The sequence below is a fragment of the Panulirus ornatus genome, chromosome 21 (assembly GCF_036320965.1).
Source record: "Panulirus ornatus isolate Po-2019 chromosome 21, ASM3632096v1, whole genome shotgun sequence".
Classification (NCBI taxonomy): Eukaryota; Metazoa; Arthropoda; class Malacostraca; order Decapoda; family Palinuridae; genus Panulirus; species Panulirus ornatus.
In genome coordinates, this window is record NC_092244.1 from 1,627,717 (window position 1) to 1,652,332 (window position 24,616).

Genomic DNA, 24,616 nt, shown 5'->3' on the forward strand with positions numbered 1-24,616 from the left:
AATAATAATAAGAATGATATTATTATTATTATTATTATACTTAATAGAATTAAAACTATTTTGTTATTATTATTATTATCATTATTATTATTATTATTATTATTATTATTATTATTATTTGTTTATGGACGGGGTTGTTAGGGAGGTGAATGCAAGAGTTTTGGAAAGAGGGGCAAGTATGAAGTCTGTTGGGGATGAGAGAGCTTGGGAAGTGAGTCAGTTGTTGTTCGCTGATGATACAGCGCTGGTGGCTGATTCATGTGAGAAACTGCAGAAGCTGGTGACTGAGTTTGGTAAAGTGTGTGAAAGAAGAAAGTTAAGAGTAAATGTGAATAAGAGCAAGGTTATTAGGTACAGTAGGGTTGAGGGTCAAGTCAATTGGGAGGTGAGTTTGAATTGAGAAAAACTGGAGGAAGTGAAGTGTTTTAGATATCTGGGAGTGGATCTGGCAGCGGATGGAACCATGGAAGTGGAAGTGGTTCATAGGGTGGGGGAGGGGGCGAAAATTCTGGGAGCCTTGAAGAATGTGTGGAAGTCGAGAACATTATCTCGGAAAGCAAAAATGGGTATGTTTGAAGGAATAGTGGTTCCAACAATGTTGTATGGTTGCGAGGCGTGGGCTATGGATAGAGTTGTGCGCAGGAGGATGGATGTGCTGGAAATGAGATGTTTGAGGACAATGAGTGGTGTGAGGTGGTTTGATCGAGTGAGTAACGTAAAGGTAAGAGAGATGTGTGGAAATAAAAAGAGCGTGGTTGAGAGAGCAGAAGAGGGTGTTTTGAAATGGTTTGGGCACATGGAGAGAATGAGTGAGGAAAGATTGACCAAGAGGATATATGTGTCGGAGGTGGAGGGAACGAGGAGAAGAGGGAGACCAAATTGGAGGTGGAAAGATGGAGTGAAAAAGATTTTGTGTGATCGGGGCCTGAACATGCAGGAGGGTGTAAGGAGGGCAAGGAATAGAGTGAATTGGAGTGATGTGGTATACCGGGGTTGACGTGCTGTCAGTGGATTGAATCGGGGCATGTGAAGCGTCTGGGGTAAACCATGGAAAGCTGTGTAGGTATGTATATTTGCGTGTGTGGACGTATGTATATACATGTGTATGGGGGTGGGTTGGGCCATTTCTTTCGTCTGTTTCCTTGCGCTACCTCGCAAACGTGGGAGACAGTGACAAAGCAAGAAAAAAAAAAAAAGAATTATTATCATTATTATTATTATTATTATTAGTATACTTCATTGCTGTTTCCCATGTCAGCGGGGTAGCACCGGGAAACAGCTGAAGAGTGGCCCATCCACTCATATACACATATATGTGTATATCAACAAATGGGAACTTCATTGAAGGGGGCTAATGGGGAGGTGATAACAAGTAGTGGTGATGTGAGAAGGAGATGGAGTGAGTATTTTGAAGGTTTGTTGAATGTGTTTGAAGATAGAGTGGCAGGTATAGGGTGTTTTGGTCGAGGTGGTGTGCAAAGTGAGAGGGTTAGGGAAAATGACTTGGTAAACAGAGAAGAGATAGTAAAAGCTTTGCGGAAGATGAAAGCCAGCAAGGCAGTGGCTTTGGATGGTATTGTAGTGGAATTTATGAAAAAAGGGGGTGACTGTATTGTTGACTGGTTGGTAAGGTTATTTAATGTATGTATGACTCATGGTGAGGTGCCTGAGGATTGGCGAAATGCTTGCATAGTGCCATTGTATAAAGGCAAAGGGGATAAAAGTGAGTACTTAAATTACAGAGGTATAAGTTTGTTGAGTATTCCTTGGAAATTATCATATATATATATATATATATATATATATATATATATATTTTTTTTTTTTTTTTGCTTTGTCGCTGTCTCCCGTGTTTGCGAGGTAGCGCAAGGAAACAGACGAAAGAAATGGCCCAACCCACCCCCATACACATGTATATACATACGTCCACACACGCAAATATACATACCTACACAGCTTTCCATGGTTTACCCCAGACGCTTCACATGCCCTGATTCAATCCACTGACAGCACGTCAACCCCGGTATACCACATCGATCCGATTCACTCTATTCCTTGCCCTCCTTTCACCCTCCTGCATGTTCAGGCCCCCCCCCATGTGTGCGAGGTAGCGTTAGGAAAAGACAACAAAGGCCCCATTCATTCACACTCGGTCTCTAGCTGTCATGTAATGATGCACCGAAACCACAGCTCCAAGCCCCACAGAACTTTCCATGGTTCACCCCAGACGCTTTACATGTCCTGATTCAATCCATTGACAGCACGTCAACCCCGGTATACCACATCGATCCAATTCACTCTATTCCTTGCACGCCTTTCACCCTCCTGCATGTTCAGGCCCCTATCACTCAAAATCTTTTTCACTCCATCTTTCCACCTCCAATTTGGTCTCCCACTTCTCCTCGTTCCCTCCACCTCGACACATATATCCTCTTGGTCAATCTTTCCTCACTCATTCTTTCCATGGGCCCAAACCATTTCAAACATCCTCTTCTGCTCTCTCAACCACGCTCTTTTTATTTCCACACATCTCTCTTACCCTTACATTACTTCACTCGATCAAGCCACCTCACACCACATATTGTCCTCAAACATCTCATTTCCAGCACATCCACCCTCCTCCGCACAACTCTATCCATAGCCCACGCCTCGCAACCATACAACATTATTGGAACCACTATTCCTTCAAACATACCCATTTTTGCTTTCCGAGATAATGTTCTCGACTTCCACACATTCTTCAACGCTCCCAGAATTTTCGCCCCCTCCCCCACCCTTTGATTCACTTCGACTTCCATGGTTCCATCTACTGCCAAATCCACTCCCAGATATCTAAAACACTGCACTTCCTCCAGTTTTTCTCCATTCAAACTTACCTCCCAATTGACTTGACCCTCAACCCTATTGTACCTAATAACCTTGCTGTTATTCACATTCACTCTTAACTTTCTTCTTTCACACACCTTACCAAACTCAGTCACCAGCTTCTGCAGTTTCTCGCACGAATCAGCCAACAACTGACTCACTTCTCAAGCTCTCTCATCCCCAACAGACTGCATACTTGGTTTAAAAAGTGAGATATACATAAGTATACGTATGTAAGTAGGAGAGATGGCCAGAGAGCGTTATTGGATTACATGTTAATTAACAGGCGCGTGAAAGAGAGACTTTTGGATGTTAATGTGCTGAGAGGTGCAACTGGAGGGATGTCTGATCATTATCTTGTGGAGGCAAAGGTGAAGATTTGTATGGGTTTTCAGAAAAGAAGAGAGAATGTTGGGGTGAAGAGGGTGGTGAGAGTAAGTGAGCTTGGGAAGGAGACTTGTGTGAGGAAGTACCAGGAGAGACTGAGTACAGAATGGAAAAATGTGAGAATAAAGGAGGTAAGGGGAGTGGGGGAGGAATGGGATGTATTTAGGGAATCAGTGATGGAGTGCGCAAAAGATGCTTGTGGCATGAGAAGAGTGGGAGGTGGGTTGATTAGAAAGGGTAGTGAGTGGTGGGATGAAGAAGTAAGATTATTAGTGAAAGAGAAGAGAGAGGCATTTGGACGATTTTTGCAGGGAAAAAATGCAAAGGAGTGGGAGATGTATAAAAGAAAGAGACAGGAGGTCAAGAGAAAGGTGCAAGAGGTGAAAAAGAGGGCAAATGAGAGTTGGGGTGAGAGAGTATCATTAAATTTTAGGGAGAATAAAAAGATGTTTTGGAAGGAGGTAAATAAAGTGTGTAAGACAAGGGAGCAAATGGGAACTTCAGTGAAGGGCGCTAATGGGGAGGTGATAACAAGTAGTGGTGATGTGAGAAGGAGATGGAGTGAGTATTTTGAAGGTTTGTTGAATGTGTTTGATGATAGAGTGGCAGATCTAGGGTGTTTTGGTCAAGGTGGCATGCAAAGTGAGAGGGATCGGGAGAATGATTTGGTAAACAGAGAAGAGGTAGTAAAAGCTTTGCGGAAGATGAAAGCCGGCAAGGCAGCAGGTTTGGATGGTATTGCAGTGGAATTTATTAAAAAAGGGGGTGACTGTATTGTTGACTGGTTGGTAAGGTTATTTAATGCATGTATGATTCATGGTGAGGTGCCTGAGGATTGGCGGAATGCTTGCATAGTGCCATTGTAAAAAGACAAAGGGGATAAGAGTGAGTGCTCAAATTACAGAGGTATAAGTTTGTTGAGTATTCCTGGTAAATTATATGGGAGGGTATTGATTGAGAGGGTGAAGGCATGCACAGAGCATCAGACTGGGGAAGAGCAGTGTGGTTTCAGAAGTAGTAGAGGATGTGTGGATCAGATGTTTGCTTTGAAGAATGTATGTGAGAAATACTTAGAAAAGCAAATGGATTTGCATGTAGCATTTATGGATCTGGAGAAGGCACATGATAAGAGTTGATAGAGATGCTCTGTGGAAGGTATTAAGAATATATGGTGTGGGAGGCAAGTTGTTAGAAGCAGTGAAAAGTTTTTTTCGAGGATGTAAGGCATGTGTATGTGTAGGAAGAGAAGAAAGTGATTGGTTCTCAGTGAATGTAGGTTTGCGGCAGAGGTGTGTGATGTCTCCAAGGTTGTTTAATTTGTTTATGGATGGGGTTGTTAGGGAGGTGAATGCAAGAGTTTTGGAAAGAGGGGCAAGTATGAAGTCTGTTGGGGATGAGAGAGCTTGGGAAGTGAGTCAGTTGTTGTTTGCTGATGATACAGCGCTGGTGGCTGATTCGTGTGAGAAACTGCAGAAGCTGGTGACTCTGAGTTTGGTAAAGTGTGTGAAAGAAGACAGCTGAGAGTAAATGTGAATAAGAGCAAGGTTATTAGGTACAGTAAGGTTGAGGGTCAAGTCAATTGGGAGGTAAGTTTGAATGGAGAAAAACTGAAGGAAGTGAAGTGCTTTAGATATCTGGGAGTGGATTTGGCAGCGGATGGAACCATGGAAGTGGAAGTGAATCATAGGGTGGGGGAGGGGGCGAAAATTCTGGGAGCGTTGAAGAATGTGTGGAAGTCGAGAACATTATCTCGGAAAGCAAAAATGGGTATGTTTGAAGGAATAGTGGTTCCAACAATGTTATATGGTTGTGAGGCAAGGGCTATAGATAGAGTTGTGTGGAGGAGGGTGGATGTGCTGGAAATGAGATGTTTGAGGACAATATATGGTGTGAGGTGGTTTGATCGAGTATGTAATAACAGGGTAAAAGACATGTGTGGTAATAAAAAGAGTGTGGTTGAGAGAGTGGAAGAGGGTGTTTTGAAATAGTTTGGTTATATGAATTGAATGAGTGAGGAAAGGTTGACCAAGAGGACATATGTGTCAGAGGTGGGGGGAACGAGGAGTAGTCGGAGACCAAATTGGAGGTGGAAAGATGGAGTGAAAAAGATTTTGAGTGATGTGAAGTGTCTGGGGTAAACCATGGAAAGTTCTGGGGCCTGGATGTGGAAAGGGAGCTGTGGTTTTGGTGCATTATTACATGACAGCTAGAGACTTAGTGTGAACGAATGTGGCCTTTATTGTCTTTTCCTAGCACTACCTCACACACATGCGGGGGGAGGGGGTTGTTATTTCATGTGTGGTAGGGTGGAGACGGGAATGAATAAGGGCAGACAGTATGAATTATGTACATGTGTATATATGTATGTGTCTATTTGTGTATATATATGTATAGGTATGTGTATTTGTGTGTGTGGACATGTATGTATATACATGTGTATGTGGGCGCGTTGGGCCATTCTTTCGTCTGTTTCCTTGCACTACCTCGCTAACTTATTTGTATGTGTGTATGTATATGTTTGTGTATATGTGTATATTCAAGTGGATGTGTCTTTTTTTGTCTGTTTCCTGGTGCTACATCGCTGAAGCTGGAAAAAGTGGTCAAGTATAATAATAATAATTTATCTTTATTTCATTTATTTCATACTATTCGCCATTTCCCGCATTAGTGAGGTAGTGTTAAGAACAGCAATATTACACAGGGATTTTCTATTATAACATTTCAGTGCTCGCTCTTCAAATAAATAATAAGTCCTTTAATGTTCATACATGGATGGTCTGTTTATGCATCCAGATTTTATATAAATAGAAACCATGGCTTGTCAGTGCTCCTATTCTCTCCTTTACCTTTCTTTTAAACTGGTGGCTCAAATTTCTGGCATGAAATGTGTAAATCTTATTCAGTGGCTCAGAACAGAGGGCAGCTTACATTACGGTAAATATGGCATGTGTCTTACATTACGGTAAATATGGTATGTAGTAAATATGGTAGGTAGTAGTCAGTAAGCAGCCACCAAGAAGGGAGGCATACTACCAGTAATACCCACATAGTTATCAGGAGGGTTAGTAACAGCTGCATAGTAAGCCAGTACTTCAGTGGTTATCAAGCTGCACACCTGTGACCCAGGAGGATGCATTTTCTTTCTGCATCACCTATACATAAATTGCCAGCATTCTGTCCACTCATAACACTAGACAACAATCAACTCACACAGCTCATTCTTCGTAACTCCAATTTTTTCCTGTGGCGAGTGCTATATACTATCTCTGCCTTTTGGGCGAAATGATAGGAGCAATAGATAGTAGTAGTAGGTTGGAGCATTTAAGCAAGAGAAGTAGGTAAAAACAGTAAGTAGAAGTAGTTGGTAGGATCATCAGGGAAGAGTATTAGGTAGAAGTAATGGGCTTGAACATTAGGTAAGAGCCTCTGCAAACACTGTGCTGAAGTTGCTCTCTGCCAGTGGCCTGTTAAGGGCGAGGCACTAAAGCCTAAGAAGTGACACTATAGTTCAACAGTTATGGAGACTCTTTGCCATGGTCACCCTTTGAAGGAGTTCCCAAAAGGAACATGTGTCAAAGATATAGATTGAAAGATAGATATGGCATGCCGGCAAATAAGTGATTAAAATGCAAATCTGCATTATTTCCAGACATCAAACTGCAAAAAAAAAAGTTGAGCAAAATTAAATCCCTAGCAGAATTATAGCTGAAATAATAATCATAAATCCTAAACCAACTAAACACTCCACAACTACATAAGCCGTCCAACAAGTAATGATAAAATTAAAGATCACTTAACTTCCTTTTTTATTCATAATTCTCTCATACATTCCATAATAATAAAACACACTGAATTACGCACTGCACCTCCACCTCAAAGTAGAAACCTCCTTCTGCTTTGGTGGACAGTTCACAATATAAAGAAATATCACTGTGTTGGGAGTTATAACAAGGAGTAGTGGACTATCAGCAAGAGTTCAAGCCAACCTTAGGTTGCAGAGTTATCCCTTGCTAGTCGCATTTGTTACGTGGGAGGAGAGAAAGTTGGCACCAAGATCTCTTGTATAAAAACAAATTTCTAGTGATTAAAGATTACCAGTCTCCAAGCCATGCATCAGATCAAACCTTTAAGTGATCAAGTCAAAACCACCACTAACATCAAATGTTTTGTATTACTACCATAATTTAGCAGTCCCTTTGACAGCGATGAATAATAATAAAAGCTCATTCAATCAAAATTGCAAAAATAAAAGATTTTAAATTATAAATGTCATGTTAGAACTTCACAATGAGAGTTTATCCAAGCAAATTTTTCCTTTGTATTTTCTCTAAAGTGCAGAAAAATAAAACCCTGTTGTGTTAGAAAACTTGAAATACTGCACAATTCAACAACTTTTAATCTCTTGCTGTAAATACAATCAATTGGAACCATCTTGCAAAATTTCTCTGCCAGGACCATTTCTGTTTCAAATGACGTGCATGAAAATGCAGCTAACAGAAACTGGCAGTCATGCTGTCCTTTCCTGCAAATGGATCATTTTTACATGTGAAAAAAGAAAAAAGAAAAAGTCTGTTTCCTGATGCTATATTGCTGATGTGGGAAACAGCAATTAAGTATAATAATAATAAAAATAATATATATATATATATATATATATATATATATATATATATATATATATATATATATATATATATATATATATATTATCAGCACATTTTAAAGGCCATTTTATTACCACTTGCTCTAGGCCCATTACAAAGACATGAATTTATACTTCATAGTACCTATGGTGAAAACAGCTACAATGGACCTCCTGTGATAAGTGACAAAGGCTTGAATTCCCTCAGGGAACATAAAATAATCTTGTAGACAATGATCATGGCTTCAGGTTCCTCATCACATCTTACTATGTGCTAAAGTATGTCAATTTCCTACACACTGCAAATAACTTCTCTTTTTTTGTAATAAGATCTAGAGATACCTTCCAGACATATCTTGAGTGAAAGCACCACTACCTGAATTTCTCGTGACATATAATACAATTGTGCAAGTACATACTGTATATGCAAACTTTGGGATTACTCAACATGATAAAAATTTAACTTTATGATCTAACACCCAAAGTCAATAAAGTAAAAATATTAACATACTCCCCCTTTAGAACACTTGAGTTAATTAATCAAATCCTACCCTATGATACTGATAAGGATAATCTGTAAACAATATTTCAAAAAATGGGTAACCTTACAGAAGATGGATTTAATATACCTGCCATCCTGATATCTCCCAGAGAGGAAATTGCTTTAGCTTAAAAGGTATTCCATTAGCAACATACAATAGCACAACTTCCCCACTACTTTGCTGTGGACAGGGTACATCAGCATCTAAACTTAAGCTTATGTTTGCCTTAAATCTTCCACGTAACAACTACAATTCAATAGGAACAAATACTTTAACTGTATTGCTTGGGCAAAATTACTTATCATTCTCCCCCATTATATAGTGACCTCTGGTTCCCGGAGTAAGGAATGAAGTGGATGACAAATAATTACCTAAGAAAGTTGAGACATTACACAGAAAATGAGGAAAACTATCAAAATTACCCTGATTAAATAAATGGACTCTTGTCAAAGAAGACAGATGGCATACCAGGCTGTTGTCTGCATCCTGACCTGCATATATGGCTATTTTCTCAATGAAAAACATCCCACTATTTTGCAATGTCTATATCAATATACAAACGTCATAACCTAACTAAAGACCATATATTCTATATTTTGAGTTTGATCATCCTGAAATGCCCTAATGTTTGTGTTTTACTTGTACTTTCATTCCCATCAGATAATTCATAACAGAAGATTCCAGAGATTTACTTTTCTTAGCTTTATTAAAGAAGTATAATCAAACCACCAAACTAAAGTATGATGAAGTTCCATCTGGGCAGTCCCAATACAAGATCTTCATTTCCAAGATGAATATTAAAACTGTACAGGAAAAATGAAGACTACCAAACCATAACATTCCAAATATGAGAATGTAAAGCACATGTTAATGAATGAAAATATATGTTGATACAATATAGTTTTTTTTTTTTTTATCAAAAACCATACTCTGTGGTTTGATATTCATCTTTCACAATGGAGATGGCTAAAAAAGCTTCAGCATTTACAACTTGAAATTCCCTCTCTTCCTAAAGTCTTGGATAACACTCTCAAGTCTTGTCCCAAATCACTGTGAAAGCCCTTCCAAGTTGGCAAGTTTTATTCATATAGGTACAAAGTATTCATTATTTTGATTACACAGCCAACCTGAGATTATTCAATTTCATGCACTGCCAAATTACTACTGATGAAATTCAGATGATGATAATGATGAACCCACACAGACTGCCAGGAGTGAGGAACTTGATCTGGTAACTCGCCTCTCTGTCAAGGACTGGCATACTTACACTTCTATCTACTTCCTGGTGACAAATTTTCTGGGATGAGTGATTCATGTATAATTACTTTTCCATCTTCATGGCCTGCTTCTACCCTGATCAGACATACATAACTAACTTTAATGCCTTCATGACCAATGCCTATAACTCCTTGGAGTTAATTTTCCAATGAATCTACACAAATAAATGGAAAAAATAAAACTTGTCACATTATACAAAGTTTAGATGATAAAACTACCCTTGTCAGAGGAAAGAAGCTACAAATGACAAAGAGAGTAGATGTAATGATAAAATGATTATGGCAAGATATCTATGGATGATAAGAGAAAGAAAATATCAAGAAATTACTAAAATGCATGAGAAATGTAAAACATTTGCATTCGCACCTCACAGTAACAATAGCAAAAAAAAAAAATACACATCAAAAATACAACAAAGAATTTATGAGCTCTGATTTTCACAACTTGAAACACAAACCCATCTTGTAGGAACATTTAAAAAATCTACTGGCAATATTTAGTTTAAAAAAAAAAAAAAAAAAAAAAAAAAAAAAAAAATCCCATGACCAATCAAGTGTCTGATACCAGTCCACAGGTGGCAAAGCATGTTCCAGAGATTATATCTAGTGTGATGTTCAAGCCACAATCAAAATGCTTAAGTCATGAAAGTAGCTTGTACAAACTGTACATCTTATACTAACACAATGCTCAGTTTCTGGCCTAAAAAAAGAAAAAAGTCTGGTTTGTGAGCACAATGAAAAAGGTGACTGTAGAGAAACAAATTTCTGAACTTCTTCCATTTCAATAAGCCTAAAATTGAGCATGTTTAGAATAAATGGCAAACACTGCATCTGCTGATCTTGATGCGCTGTGTGTTGAGAAAACAGGACCTCAGCTTCCAGGTGTTGATGTGACGACAAGTTACCATGAGGAAGTGGAGATGAAGTCGAGAAGAGGTGGAGGTGGTGGAAGAGACTGCACAAACAGCCAGAATGGGACGAGTGGGTGGAGAAGGGTGGGAATGGGCAAGAAGGTGAAAAAGGATGGTGTAGGGATACCAAAACCTCTGCTAAATCCCTTACCCATCCTCTTTAGGTGGTGTGAACCATCCTGTTGAGAAAATATACAGTTGTCATAAATTATATGCAAATACAGTTTGGCAGCATAATAAAAAGTTGCAGTAATATAGTTGAAACAAACAAGAATAAAGATTTTTCCAGCATGATTTGTTTCTGTAACTATACACAGACATGCAGCAAACAAATCTAAGCACTGGACAACCTGCATTTCAAAAACAAGTAAATTATAACTGAGGAAAAGCTGGTTATGTGAGTGCAATAGCACTTTTGATTGCCTGAAAACTTAGCCTACATTATGAATATAAACCACTCAAAAAATTTCAACATATTGCAGTTAAAAAATCCTCCAAGTACAACAGGTCAACATAAAAACAAGTAGATAACTTTATCCCAATACCACACAGCAAATTAGCAAAGATTCCACAATTGCATTCACATCAAAAACTAGCAGGTCACTCTGCAATTCAGTGATTACCCAATAGGTCACACTGAAAATTAGCAGTTAGCCCAATCCAATTAGTCATTTCATGCTAAATACAGGTAGTTAACCCCTACACTAGATCACACTGTAAACAAGCAGTCACTGCATTTCTGGGTCACACTCCAAATCTGTATTTACCACCATTTAATAGATAAAGCTGCAAACTAGCATATTTACCCTCAGTGCAAACTAATGTACCCTGTCCACAAAACCCACTGCAAACCAAATGTAAGCTCCATCCCCTACTTCTTACTGGCAATTACACAATCCCTTAGGTCACAAACCAAAATAAAATTAATCCCTATAACCCAAATTTGAAGCTCCACCTCGAAAGCAGCCCAACTCAACTACACACTCAATGATGTCTAAACATCTCCAAATCTGTCCAGCTGGTGTCCCTCCCATTAGGGAATCATGTCACATTTGCATCATTCCACAACAGCATGAAGGGAGTACAGGCTCAAGAGTAATATAAAAACATACACAGCACTGTAGGGAAAGAATAAGAATCAGAGGAAAATATAAAAGAAATTAAGCTAAACTTTGTAGGCTTAACAGGGAATATCATATATAGTTGGTAAATAGCCAACAACCAGGGAGGTATATTACCAATACTAACTGCCTGGGTATCAAAAGGGTTAGTGATGGCTACCTAGTGAGCCAGCACTTTCGTGGGTATCATGTTGGACTTTTCTGACCCAGATAGCTGCCTTCTCTTCCAGCCTCAACCACACATGGACAACCAGCATTCTGTTTACAAACACTCACTCTCTCCTTGTCATACATAACACTTAACCCGCACAACTCATTCTTCATAACTCTAGATTTATCCATGGTAAGCACTAAATGCTAGCCCTGACTTTTTGCAAAATGGTAGGAGCAATATACAGAAGTAGTAGGTAGGATCATTTAGGTAGAAGCTTTAGATAGAAACATTAGGTAGAAGTAGCAGGAAGGAACATTAGGCTGGAGTATTAAGTAGTAGTGGTCACTAGGAACATTAAGTAGGAACCTATGCAAACACTGCTCAAGAGTTACCCTCTGCCGGTGGCCTGTTAAGGGTGAGGCACTAAAGGTATGGAGACTACTGGTGTGGCCACTTCCTCAAGGAATTTCCAGTTGGGAACAGACATCAGAGACAGATAGATAGATAGAATATATGTATATCATAATCAGCTTGCTAAAAAAAAAAAAAAATAAAATTCAGTGTGAAATAGTTGTAGTTTACCCTAATTAAAGATCAACTTCATTTTGTCAGCAATATCATGAGGGCCAGTCTAAGAAAAAACATAAGGAATAAAAAAAGTTTGGTAAAGTTTACCTAATAATACTGATTGTTTACACAACTCTGAATAATTTTAAATGTTTGTGCATACCTATCTCAGGGCTGACCTTTAGAACCTAAGCCCAAAATTTGGTGTGTAGGTACTTCAGAATCTGAGCCAAGCTATAGGCAATTGCATATCGTCTTGAAGGCCATTTAATGGCCACCCTAGCCTAACATAACGTTCAGTTCAGTGATTTCATTCAATATAAGCAACCTGTCCATCTCCAATTATAATGAAATTACCTCAGGATCAAAGACAGTATCTAAAGGTACCAGACCCCGACCTTAACGGCCAACAAAGGCTACCTTTCAAGGTTTATTCTTACCACTGCTTCATCTATCCCCTAAAATTTGGGTGTTGCTCATAATCTGGGCAAGGTTTTAAGCTACCAGACATTGGCTTTGAAGGCCATTTTCAGGCCAATAAAGGCTACCACACTCTTTTTAATTACACTTGGCTCACTGTACTCATGCTCACTGTATTCATTTAAAATCAACCTTGTCATCTAAAATCATAATGAAGGTACCTCAGGATCAAAGAAAGGATCTAAAAATACAAGAGCCTGGCCTAGAAGACCAACAAAGACTGCTTTTCAAGGTTCAGTGTTAATACAGCTAGAGGCTCTAAATTTTGGGTGCATGTATATCAGAATCTGGGCCAGGTTCTAACCACAAGTTGAGCCTGAACACCCTTTTCAGATCACTCTAATTAGAGGTTACACTTACTCCACTCCTATCATCTAAATCAAGCCTAAAATTATATCAAAAGTACCTTTGCATCAAAGTCTGAATCCAGTGGTACCAGAGCCTAGACTTAAAGGCCAACTAAGGCCATCTTTCAAAGTTCAGACTTATTACAAGTTCATGTAGTATCTAGAAATCCCACATTATGGGTGTGGGCAATTCAGAATCTGGAAAATGTTTTAAGCCACTGCACACTGGTCTCATGGGTTGTTCTGAGACCACTGAAGGCCACTCCAACCTTACAGATAACACTGAGTTCATCACACTCATTCAAAATAGGTGAACTATCAGCCTGAAATCACGAAGAGAAGTCATGTTCAGAGGAAGATTCCAAGGGTATCAACAAAGGTCAAGAAAGGCCTTTCAAGGTTTAGACTCACTATAGCTTCATGTAGACCTTTAAGTCGTAAGATTTAGGGTATTAATACTTCAGAATCTGAACAAGGGTTTAAGCTTCAGCATGCCAGTCTTGGCCGTTGTTTTGAGGCCACCTAATCATTAAAAATTACATTTAGTTCAATGTAGTCATTTAAAACAGGCAACTAATCACCATTCAACATTAAATCATTAGGAACATATCTCAGGATAAAATGTAGGATCCAAAGGTACCACAGCCTAGCATGAAAGCCCAACAAATGCCACCTTTCAAAGTTCAGACTTACTAGAGCTTCATGTATAACTTAAAAGGTCCCAAGTTTTAGGTCTAGGTACTTCAGAAACCAGACATGACTTTAAGCTATTGTACACTGGCCTTCAATGCCATTTTGAAATTACCAGAGGCAGTGTGGGTATCTGGCACTAATGTCCCCTACCCCATACATAGATGGCAATACATTTGGTGTGGCATTCATATCAAACTCTTGAGAGATGTTGATGAACACTACAATATTAGAAATATTTTCTATGTCACCATACATAAATGTTAAACACTTCATTCATTATTATCATAAATTCATTTGACTACAGTTGCATCACATGGAAAGGATTAATATTGGTCTAGGGATACTAGGAGTATGTGGAGGGAAAGGTCAGCATTTGTTAGGCGCACAGATAATGTCTGAAGGTATACTATTCCTCTTAAGTGTTGTTCAAACATGTGGCTTGTGCTTTAAATGATCACGATAAAATGCATAAAGGCAATAAATGGCATAAGATGAGCTGATCATGTAAAAAATAAGCACTGTAACAGAGAGGAATGCTTGTGAGTATCATTTGGTTGAGAAAGCTGAACAAGGTGTGAACAAAGCTTCAGACATAGGAGACGAGAGAAGACTGACTGAATAAGAGGATCTATATGTTAAAAGAGATGAGAGCAAGAGAAGGGGGGAGACAAAGATGGAAATAACAAGTGAAGAAGGCTCTGGGGTATTGGAGCCAAAACATTCAAATGGGCAGGAGGCATGCATTAAATAGAAGGAACTGAATTGGTAGTGTAAGTGAGTGTGTGTATTGCTGACTTTGGACTGAACTTTAGTATATGAAGCAATCCAGACACATCATGGAGTAGTTTGTGGGGCCTGACTGTAGGTGGTAGTCTCTGGATTCAATACATTATACATAATAGCTACATACTGCATGCGTGCAAATGAGGCAACTGTCCTTATGTTCATGATGCTACCTAACTCAACCGGGAAGAGCACAGGGGTGCTTGTGAGACACTCGATTAGCTCAAAAATCAGCCCTTTTTCAAAAAATCATAGGCCCAATACCATTTTCAAGGATTATCTTTGTAAAAATTTCACATTTCATATAAAATATAAGCATTATCAATATAAAAGAACACTAATTTAACATTCAGTGTTTGAAAGATAAGTGATAATAATGAAGAGTCAGCTACAGGTTTTAGGATATCAGAATATTTATCTTTTGGACTTTTTATAAGACTCAACACTTGAAATTCAGACCAATTAGCAATAAAAGTCCATCTATGAGACTTTTCTAGTCTAAACCCCAAATCAAGCATATAGAACTTTATCAAACTTTTGCAGATCAATAGAAATTCTGGTTTATATGCATTACACATGACAGCTGTAAGCAAATGTGGGCTTTTCTTCATCTGTTCCTGGCATTACCTTACTAAAGCAGGGAACAGAAAACAAGTATGAAAGAAAGAAAAGGCATAACACTGGCAGAGTAACGGCTACACTAGTGGTTCTTAAAAAAAAAAAAAAAAAAAAAAAAAAAAAAAAAAAAAAAATTCAGACATAACAGACTGCTGGTTGATCATATCTAAATTCACTTGACATACCCATGGTTCATATTTCCTCTGTTGGTCAAGGTCCATGGATGGAAGACCATCACAGACATATTAATACTGTACAAGTCAAGCAGACTATTACAACAAAAATATTGTTGATATGATCAAGACTTACCATTCTTTTCATGAATCTGTACAAGTGACTTGAATGACTGCTGTGCCCGGGCCAAACTATACTGACCCTGTAAAGACAGTAAATAGTAAACAACAGAAAATTACACCAAATGCCATTATCACTTGATTAAAATGCACTCAAAATAAGTTTAAAATTTGTAAACAAGCAAATGGAGGGAATTCAAAACTTAAGAATGTGATATAAAACAAAAATTGTAACTTACGCTAACTTTGCCTGCCTTATTTGCCCCAAACTGGATTCTTGCTTTACCCTTAACCAATGTTGCTGCAATCTGCATTATTACAGCCTCAATTGTGTATGCTGAACTCCAGCCCTGTTGAAAACCACAACAAACATCAAACAATTTTTTATGGCCTCAAATTCTTGCGCAGAAGGAATTTCAAAGTCATAAAAATTGATAACCTTATCTAAAAATGCATTTTCAAACATTTACAACTTGAAATTCTTCAAAATTATTTCAAATTTTAGTGTATATCCCTATGAATGTTTTGGCTCTGAGTGAAACGAAGCTCAAGGGTAAAGGAGAAGAGTGGTTTGGGAATGTCTGGGGAGTAAAGTCAGGGGTTAGTGAGAGGACAAGAGCAAGGGAAGGAGTAGCAATACTCCTGAAACAGGAGTTGTGGGAGTATGTCATAGAATGTAAGAAAGTAAATTCTTGATTAATATGGGTAAAACTGAAAGTTGATGGAGAGAGGTGGGTGATTATTGGTGCATATGCACCTGGGCATGAGAAGAAAGATCATGAGAGGCAAGTGATTGGGAGCACCTGAATGAGTGTGTTAGTGGTTTTGATGCACGAGACCGGGTTATAGTGATGGGTGATTTGAATGCAAAGGTGAGTAATGTGGCAGTTGAGGGAATAATTGGTATACATGGGGTGTTCAGTGTTGTAAATGGAAATGGTGAAGAGCTTGTAGATTTATGTGCTGAAAAAGGACTGATGATTGGGAATACCTGGTTTAAAAAGCGAGATATACATAAGTATACTTATGTAAGTAGGAGAGATGGCCAGAGAGCGTTATTGGATTACGTGTTAATTGACAGGCGTGCGAAAGAGAGACTTTTGGATGTTAATGTGCTGAGAGGTGCAACTGGAGGGATGTCTGATCATTATCTTGTGGAGGCTAAGGTGAAGATTTGTATGGGTTTTCAGAAAAGAAGAGTGAATGTTGGGGTGAAGAGGGTGGTGAGAGTAAGTGAGCTTGGGAAGGAGACCTGTGTGAGGAAGTACCAGGAGAGACTGAGTACAGAATGGAAAAAGGTGAGAACAATGGAAGTAAGGAGAGTGGGGGAGGAATGGGATGTATTTAGGGAATCAGTGATGGATTGCGCAAAAGATGCTTGTGGCATGAGAAGAGTGGGAGGTGGGTTGATTAGAAAGGGTAGTGAGTGGTGGGATGAAGAAGTAAGAGTATTAGTGAAAGAGAAGAGAGAGGCATTTGGATGATTCTTGCAGGGAAAAAATGCAACTGAGTGGGAGATGTATAAAAGAAAGAGACAGGAGGTCAAGAGAAAGGTGCAAGAGGTGAAAAAAAGGGCAAATGAGAGTTGGGGTGAGAGAGTATCATTAAATTTTAGGGAGAATAAAAAGATGTTCTGGAAGGAGGTAAATAAAATGCGTAAGACAAGGGAGCAAATGGGAACTTCAGTGAAGGGCGCAAATGGGGAGGTGATAACAAGTAGTGGTGATGTGACAAGGAGATGGAGTGAGTATTTTGAAGGTTTGTTGAATGTGTTTGATGATAGAGTGGCAGATATAGGGTGTTTTGGTCGAGGTGGTGTGCAAAGTGAGAGGGTTGGGGAAAATGATTTGGTAAACAGAGAAGAGGTAGTGAAAGCTTTGCGGAAGATGAAAGCCGGCAAGGCAGCAGGTTTGGATGGTATTGCAGTGGAATTTATTAAAAAGGGGGATGACTGTATTGTTGACTGGTTGGTAAGGTTATTTAATGTATGTATGACTCATGGTGAGGTGCCTGAGGATTGGCGGAATGCATGCATAGTGCCATTGTACAAAGGCAAAGGGGATAAGAGTGAGTGCTCAAATTACAGAGGTATAAGTTTGTTGAGTATTCCTGGTAAATTATATGGGAGGGTATTGATTGAGAGGGTGAAGGCTTGTACAGAGCATCAGATTGGGGAAGAGCAGTGTGGTTTCAGAAGTGGTAGAGGATGTGTGGATCAGGTGTTTGCTTTGAAGAATGTAATTGAGAAATACTTAGAAAAGCAAATGGATTTGTATGTAGCATTTATGGATCTGGAGTGGATCAGGTGTTTGCTTTGAAGAATGTAATTGAGAAATACTTAGAAAAGCAAATGGATTTGTATGTAGCATTTATGGATCTGGAGAAGGCATATGATAGAGTTGATAGAGATGCTCTGTGGAAGGTATTAAGAATATATGGTGTGGGAGGAAAGTTGTTAGAAGCAGTGAAAAGTTTTTATCGAGGATGTAAGGCATGTGTACGTGTAGGAAGAGAGGAAAGTGATTGGTTCTCAGTGAATGTACGTTTGCGGCAGGGGTGTGTGATGTCTCCATGGTTGTTTAATTTGTTTATGGATGGGGTTGTTAGGGAGGTAAATGCAAGAGTTTTGGAAAGAGGGGCAAGTATGAAGTCTGTTGGGGATGAGAGAGCTTGGGAAGTGAGTCAGTTGTTGTTCGCTGATGATACAGCGCTGGTGGCTGATTCATGTGAGAAACTGCAGAAGCTGGTGACTGAGTTTGGTAAAGTGTGTGGAAGAAGAAAGTTAAGAGTAAATGTGAATAAGAGCAAGGTTATTAGGTACAGTAGGGTTGAGGGTCAAGTCAATTGGGAGGTGAGTTTGAATGGAGAAAAACTGGAGGAAGTGAAGTGTTTTAGATATCTGGGAGTGGATCTGGCAGCGGATGGAACCATGGAAGCGGAAGTGGATCATAGGGTGGGGGAGGGGGCGAAAATTCTGGGGGCCTTGAAGAATGTGTGGAAGTCGAGAACATTATCTCGGAAAGCAAAAATGGGTATGTTTGAAGGAATAGTGGTTCCAACAATGTTGTATGGTTGCGAGGCGTGGGCTATGGATAGAGTTGTGCGCAGGAGGATGGATGTGCTGGAAATGAGATGTTTGAGGACAATGTGTGGTGTGAGGTGGTTTGATCAAGTGAGTAACGTAAGGGTAAGAGAGATGTGTGAAAATAAAAAGAGCGTGGTTGAGAGAGCAGAAGAGGGTGTTTTGAAGTGGTTTGGGCACATGGAGAGAATGAGTGAGGAAAGATTGACCAAGAGGATATATGTGTCGGAGGTGGAGGGAACGAGGAGAAGAGGGAGACCAAATTGGAGGTGGAAAGATGGAGTGAAAAAGATTTTGTGTGATCGGGGCCTGAACATGCAGGAGGGTGAAAGGAGGGCAAGGAATAGAGTGAATTGGAGCGATGTGGTATACCGGGGTTGACGTGCTGTCAGTGGATTGAATCAAGGCATGTGAAGCGTCTGGGGTAAACCATGGAAAGCTGTGTAGGTATGTATATACATGTGTATGGGGGGGGGTTGGGCCATTTCTTTCGTCTGTTTCCTTGCGCTACCTCGCAAACGCGGGAGACAGCGACAAAGTATAATAAATAAATAAATAAATAAATATATCCCTATGAATACACAGGTCACAAAAACATATATTCTATCTATTCTATATTATCATTACTTTATCATACTTGATTGCTGTTTCCCATATCGGCGAGATAGTGCCAGGAAACAGACAAAGAATGGCCCATCCACCCTTATACGTATACACAAACACCCATACACGCAAATCAATATACATATACATATCAACATACACATAATCATTATTCTTTTTCTTTTACTATACTTTGTCGATCTCCCACGTTAGCGACATAGCGCAAGGAAACAGACGAAAGAATGACCCAACCCACCCACATACAAGTATATACATACACATCCACACACGCAAATATACATACCTATACATCTGAACGTATACATATATATACACACACAGACATACATATATACACATGTACATAATTCATACTGTCTGCCTTTCTGCCTTTATTCATTCCCATCGCCATCTCGCCACACATGAAATGACAACCCCCTCCCCCGCATGTGCGCGAGGTAGCGCTAGGAAAAGACAACAAAGGCCAAATTCGTGCACACTCAGTCTCGAGCTGTCTTGTATAATGCACTGAAACCACAGCTCCCTTTCCACATCCAGGCCCTACAAACCTTTCCATGGTTTACCCTAAACACTTCACATGCCCTGGTTCAATCCATTGACAGCATGTCGTCCCCGGTATACCACATCATTTCAATTCACTCTATTCCTTGCACACCTTTCACCCTCCTGCATGTTCAGGCCCCGATTGCTCAAAATCTGTTTCACTCCATCTTTCCACCTCCAATTTGGTCTCCCACGTCTCCTCATTCCCTCCACCTCTGACACATATATCCTCTTTGTCAATCTTTCCTCACTCATTCTCTCCATGTGACCAAACCATTTCAAAACACCCTCTTCTTCTCTCTCAACCATACTCTTTTTATTACCACACGTCACTCTTACCCTTTCATTACTTACTTGATCAAACCAACTCACACCACATATTGTCCTCAAACATCTCATTTCCAACACATCCACCCTCCTTCACACAACTCTATCTATAGCCCACGCCTCACAACGATATAACATTGTTGGAACCACTATTCTTTCAAACATGCCCATTTTTGCTTTCCCACATAACATTCTCAACTTCCATACATTTTTCAACACTCCCAGAACTTTTGCCCCTTCCCCCACCCTATGATTCACTTCCGCTTCCATGGTTCCATCTGCTGCCAATTCCACTCCCAGATATCTAAAATACTTCACTTCCTCCAGTTTTTCTCCATTCAAACTTACCTCCCAACTGACTTGTCCCTCAACCCTACTGTACCTAATAACCTTGCTCTTATTCACATTTACCCCCAGCTTTCTTCTTTCACACACTTTACCAAACTCAGTCACCAGCTTCATCCACTCCTGTCGCTACCCCGCCACACAGAAAATAGCATCGCTACCCCAACTTCAGCAAGGTAGTGCCAGGAAAACAGACACAAAAAGGCCATATTCATTCACACTCAGTCTCTAGCTGTCATGTGTAATGCATCAAAACCACAGCTCCCTTTCCACATTCAGTACCCAAACAGACCTTTCCATGGTTTACCCCCATTGACAGCATGTCCACCCCGGTACACCACATCATTCCAATTCACTCTATTCTTAGCAAGCCTCTCACCCTCCTGCATTTTCAGGCCCCAATCACTTAAAATCTTTTTCACTCTATTCTTCCACCTCCAATTTGGTCTCCTACTTTTCCTTGTTCCCCCACCTCTAACACATATATCCTCTTTGTCAACCTTTCCTCACTCATTCTCTCCACATGTCCAAACCATTTCAACATCTCTTCTGCTCTTTCAACCACACTCTTTTTATTACCACACATCTCAAACACTGAATTTCCAACAAATCCACCCTCCTCCATACAACCCTATCTATAGCCCATGCCTTACAACCATATAACATCATTGGAACTGCTATTCCTTCAAAGATACCCATTTTTGCTCTTCATGTTCTCTCTTTCCACACATTCTTCACTCCCAGAACTTTTGTTCCCTCCCCACCATGTGACTCACTTCCACTTCCATGGTTCCATTTCCTGCTAAGTCCACTCCCAGATATCTAAAACACTTCACTTCCTCCAACTTTTCCCCATTCAAACTCACATCCCAACTAACTTATCCCTCAACCCTACTGAACCTAATATAATAATCTTGCTCTTATTCACATTTTCTCTCAACTTTCTCCTTTCACACACTTTTCCAAACTCAGTCACCAATTTCTGCAGTTTCCCACTCGAATCAGCCACCAGGGCTGTATCATTGGCGAACAACTACAGACTCACTTCCCAGCCCCACTCATCCACACCAGATTGTATACTCGCCCCTCTCCGAAACTCTTGCACTTACCTCCCTAACCAATCCATCCATAAACAAATTAAACAACCATGGAGACATCACACACCCCTGACACAGACTGACTTTCACTGGAACCAATAACTCTCCTCTCTTCTTACTGATACACATGCCTTATATCCTTGATGAATACTTTTTACTGCTTCTAGTAGCTTACCTCCCACACCATGTACTCTTAAGACCTTCCACAAAGCATCTCTGTCAATCATATCATATGCCTTCTCCAGATCCTTAAATGCTACATACAAATCTAACTTATCTAAATACTTCTTACACATTCTTCAAAGCAAACACCTGATCCGCACATCCTCTACCACTTCTGAAACCAAACTGCTCCTCCCTAATTGATGCTCTGTACATGCCTTCAACCTCTCAATCAATACCCTTCCATACAATTTTCCGTTAATACTCAACAAACTTATGCCTCTGTAGTTTGAACACTCATCTTTATCCCCTTTGCCTATGTACAATGGCACTATATATGTATTCTGCCTATCCTCAGGCACTTACCATGAGTCATACATACATTGAATATCCTTACTAACCAATCAACAACACAGTCACCCCCTTTCTTAATAAATTCTATTGCAATACCATCCAAACCCACCAGCTTGTTGGATTTTATCTTCTGCAAGTCTTTCACTACCTCTTGTCTCTTAACCAAACCATTCTCCCTGACCCTCTTATTTCGCACACCACCCCAACCAAAACACCCTACGTCTACCAACCTACTATCAAACACTTTCAACAAATCTTCAAAATACTCAGTCCATCTCCTCACTTCATTACTATCTTTCACCACTTCCCCCTTTGTCCCCTTCACCAATGTTCCCATTTGTTTTCATGTCTTATGCAAGTTATTTACCTTCTTCCAAAACATCTATTTATTCTCCCTGAAGTTTAATGAAATTCTCTCACCCCAACTTTCATTTGCCCTCTTTTTCAACCCTTGCACCTTCCTCTTGACTTCCTCCCACTTTCTTTAATACATATCCCAATCATTTGCACGCCTTCCTTGTATTGTCCAAATGCCTCGTATTTTCTCTTTAACAACTTAACTTCTTCATCCCACCAATCACTACCTTTTCTAATTGGGCCATCTCTTACCTTTCTCATGCCACATGCATCTTTTGCACATGCCAGCACTGCTTCTCTATATACATCCCATTCCTTATCCACTCACGTCATTTGTTCTCACCTTTTGCCATTCTACACTAAATCTCTCCTGGTACTTACTTCCTCATACAAGTGTCCTTTCAAAGATCACTTACTCTCACCACTCTCTTCTCCCCAACATTTTCTTTTCTTTTTTGAAAACTTATACAAATCTTCACCTTCGCCTCTACAAGATAGTGATCAGACATCCCTCCAGCTGCTCCTCTCAGAACATCCAAAAGTCTCTCTTTTACACGCCTATCAATTAACACGTAATCTAATACAGCTCTTTGACAATCTCTCCAACTTACATACATTTATCACACCAATCTTTTTTCAGCACACAAATACACAACCTCCACACCATTTCCATTCACAACACTGAATACCTCAAGGACACCAAATATACCCTCAACTGCCACACTACTCACCTTCGCATTTAAATCACCTATCACTAATAGCCGGTCTTGTGGATCAAAGCTGCTGACACACTCACTCAGCTGCTCCCAAAACACTAGCCTCCCATGATCTTTCTTCTCATGACAAAGTGCATAAGCACCAATAATCACCCATCTCTCTCCATCCACTTTCAATTTTACCCACATCAATCTAGAATTTACTTTCTTACACTGTAACATACACTCCTACAACTCCTGTTTCAGGCATAGCGCTTCTCCTTCCCTAGCTATTGTCCTCTCATCAACCCGAGACTTCTCCAAACCATTCTTCCTCTTTATCCTTGAGTTTCGTTTCGTTTCAGAACATCCAGGTTTCTTTCTCCAAATATACTACCTGTCTCTCCTTTCTTCTCATCTTGGGTACTTCCACACACACATTCAGATACCCAATCTGAGCCTTCAAGGAGAATGAGCACTCCCTGCTTGACTCCTTCTTCTGGTTCCATTTTAGAATTTCAAATACAAGAAGGGAAGGGTTGCCAGTCAAAGAAGACAAAGGGGGAGGGAGCAGGGGGCTGGAAACCCTCCTCTTCTTGTGTTTCAATTTTCGAAAGAGGAAACAGAAGGGGTCAAGTGGGGAGTGTTCATCCTCCTTAAAGGCTCAAACTGGTGTGTCTGAATGTGTGTGGATGTTGCAAAGATGAGAAGAAAGGAGGGATTGGTAGTATGTTTGAAAAAAAAAATCTGGATGCTTTGGTTCTGAGTGAAACAAGGCTCAAGAGTAAAGGGGAAGAATGGTTTGGAAAAGTCTTGGGAGTACGGTCAGGGGTTGGTGAGAGGACAGGAGCTAAGGAGGGAGCAGTGCTACTCCTAAAGCAAGAGTTGTGCAAGTGTGTGATAGAGTGGATGGAGGTAAATTCTGGACTGATGTGGGTACAACTGAAAGTGGATGGGGAGAGTTGGGTGATTATTGATGCTCATGCACCTGGTCATGAGAAGAAAGATCAGATCATGAGAGGCAAGTGTTTTGGAAGCAGATGAGTGAGTGTGTCAGCAGCTTTGATGCACGAGACCAGGTATTAGTGATGGGTTTTTTAAATGCGAAAGTGAGTAATGTGGCAGTTGAGGCTATAACTGGTGTACATGTGGTATTCAAGGTTATGAAGGGAAATGGTAAAGAGCTTGTGGATTTGTGTGCTAAAAAAAATACTGGTGACTGGGAATACCTGGTTTAAAAAGAGATATACATAAGTATACATATGATAGTATGTTTGAAGGAATAGTGGTTCCAACAATGTTGTATGGTTGCGAGGCGTGGGCTATGGATAGAGTTGTGCGCAGGAGGGT

General features: G+C 39.9%; 1 protein-coding gene across 1 annotated transcript in view; it reads right to left on the bottom strand.

Moving 5' to 3' along the window:
* Nucleotides 1-7,045: 7,045 nt before the first annotated feature.
* Nucleotides 7,046-24,616, bottom strand: part of LOC139756251 (ubiquitin-conjugating enzyme E2 Q1) — a 117,424-nt gene continuing 99,853 nt past the window's right edge. Inside the window, exons 7-9 of the mRNA XM_071675439.1 lie at nt 15,920-16,030; nt 15,697-15,763; nt 7,046-10,803 (exon numbers count right to left, since the gene is read on the bottom strand). Of these exons, the coding sequence (XP_071531540.1) occupies nt 10,772-10,803; nt 15,697-15,763; nt 15,920-16,030 (210 nt within the window). The 3' untranslated portion in view covers nt 7,046-10,771. The remainder of the gene's footprint in view (nt 10,804-15,696; nt 15,764-15,919; nt 16,031-24,616) is intronic.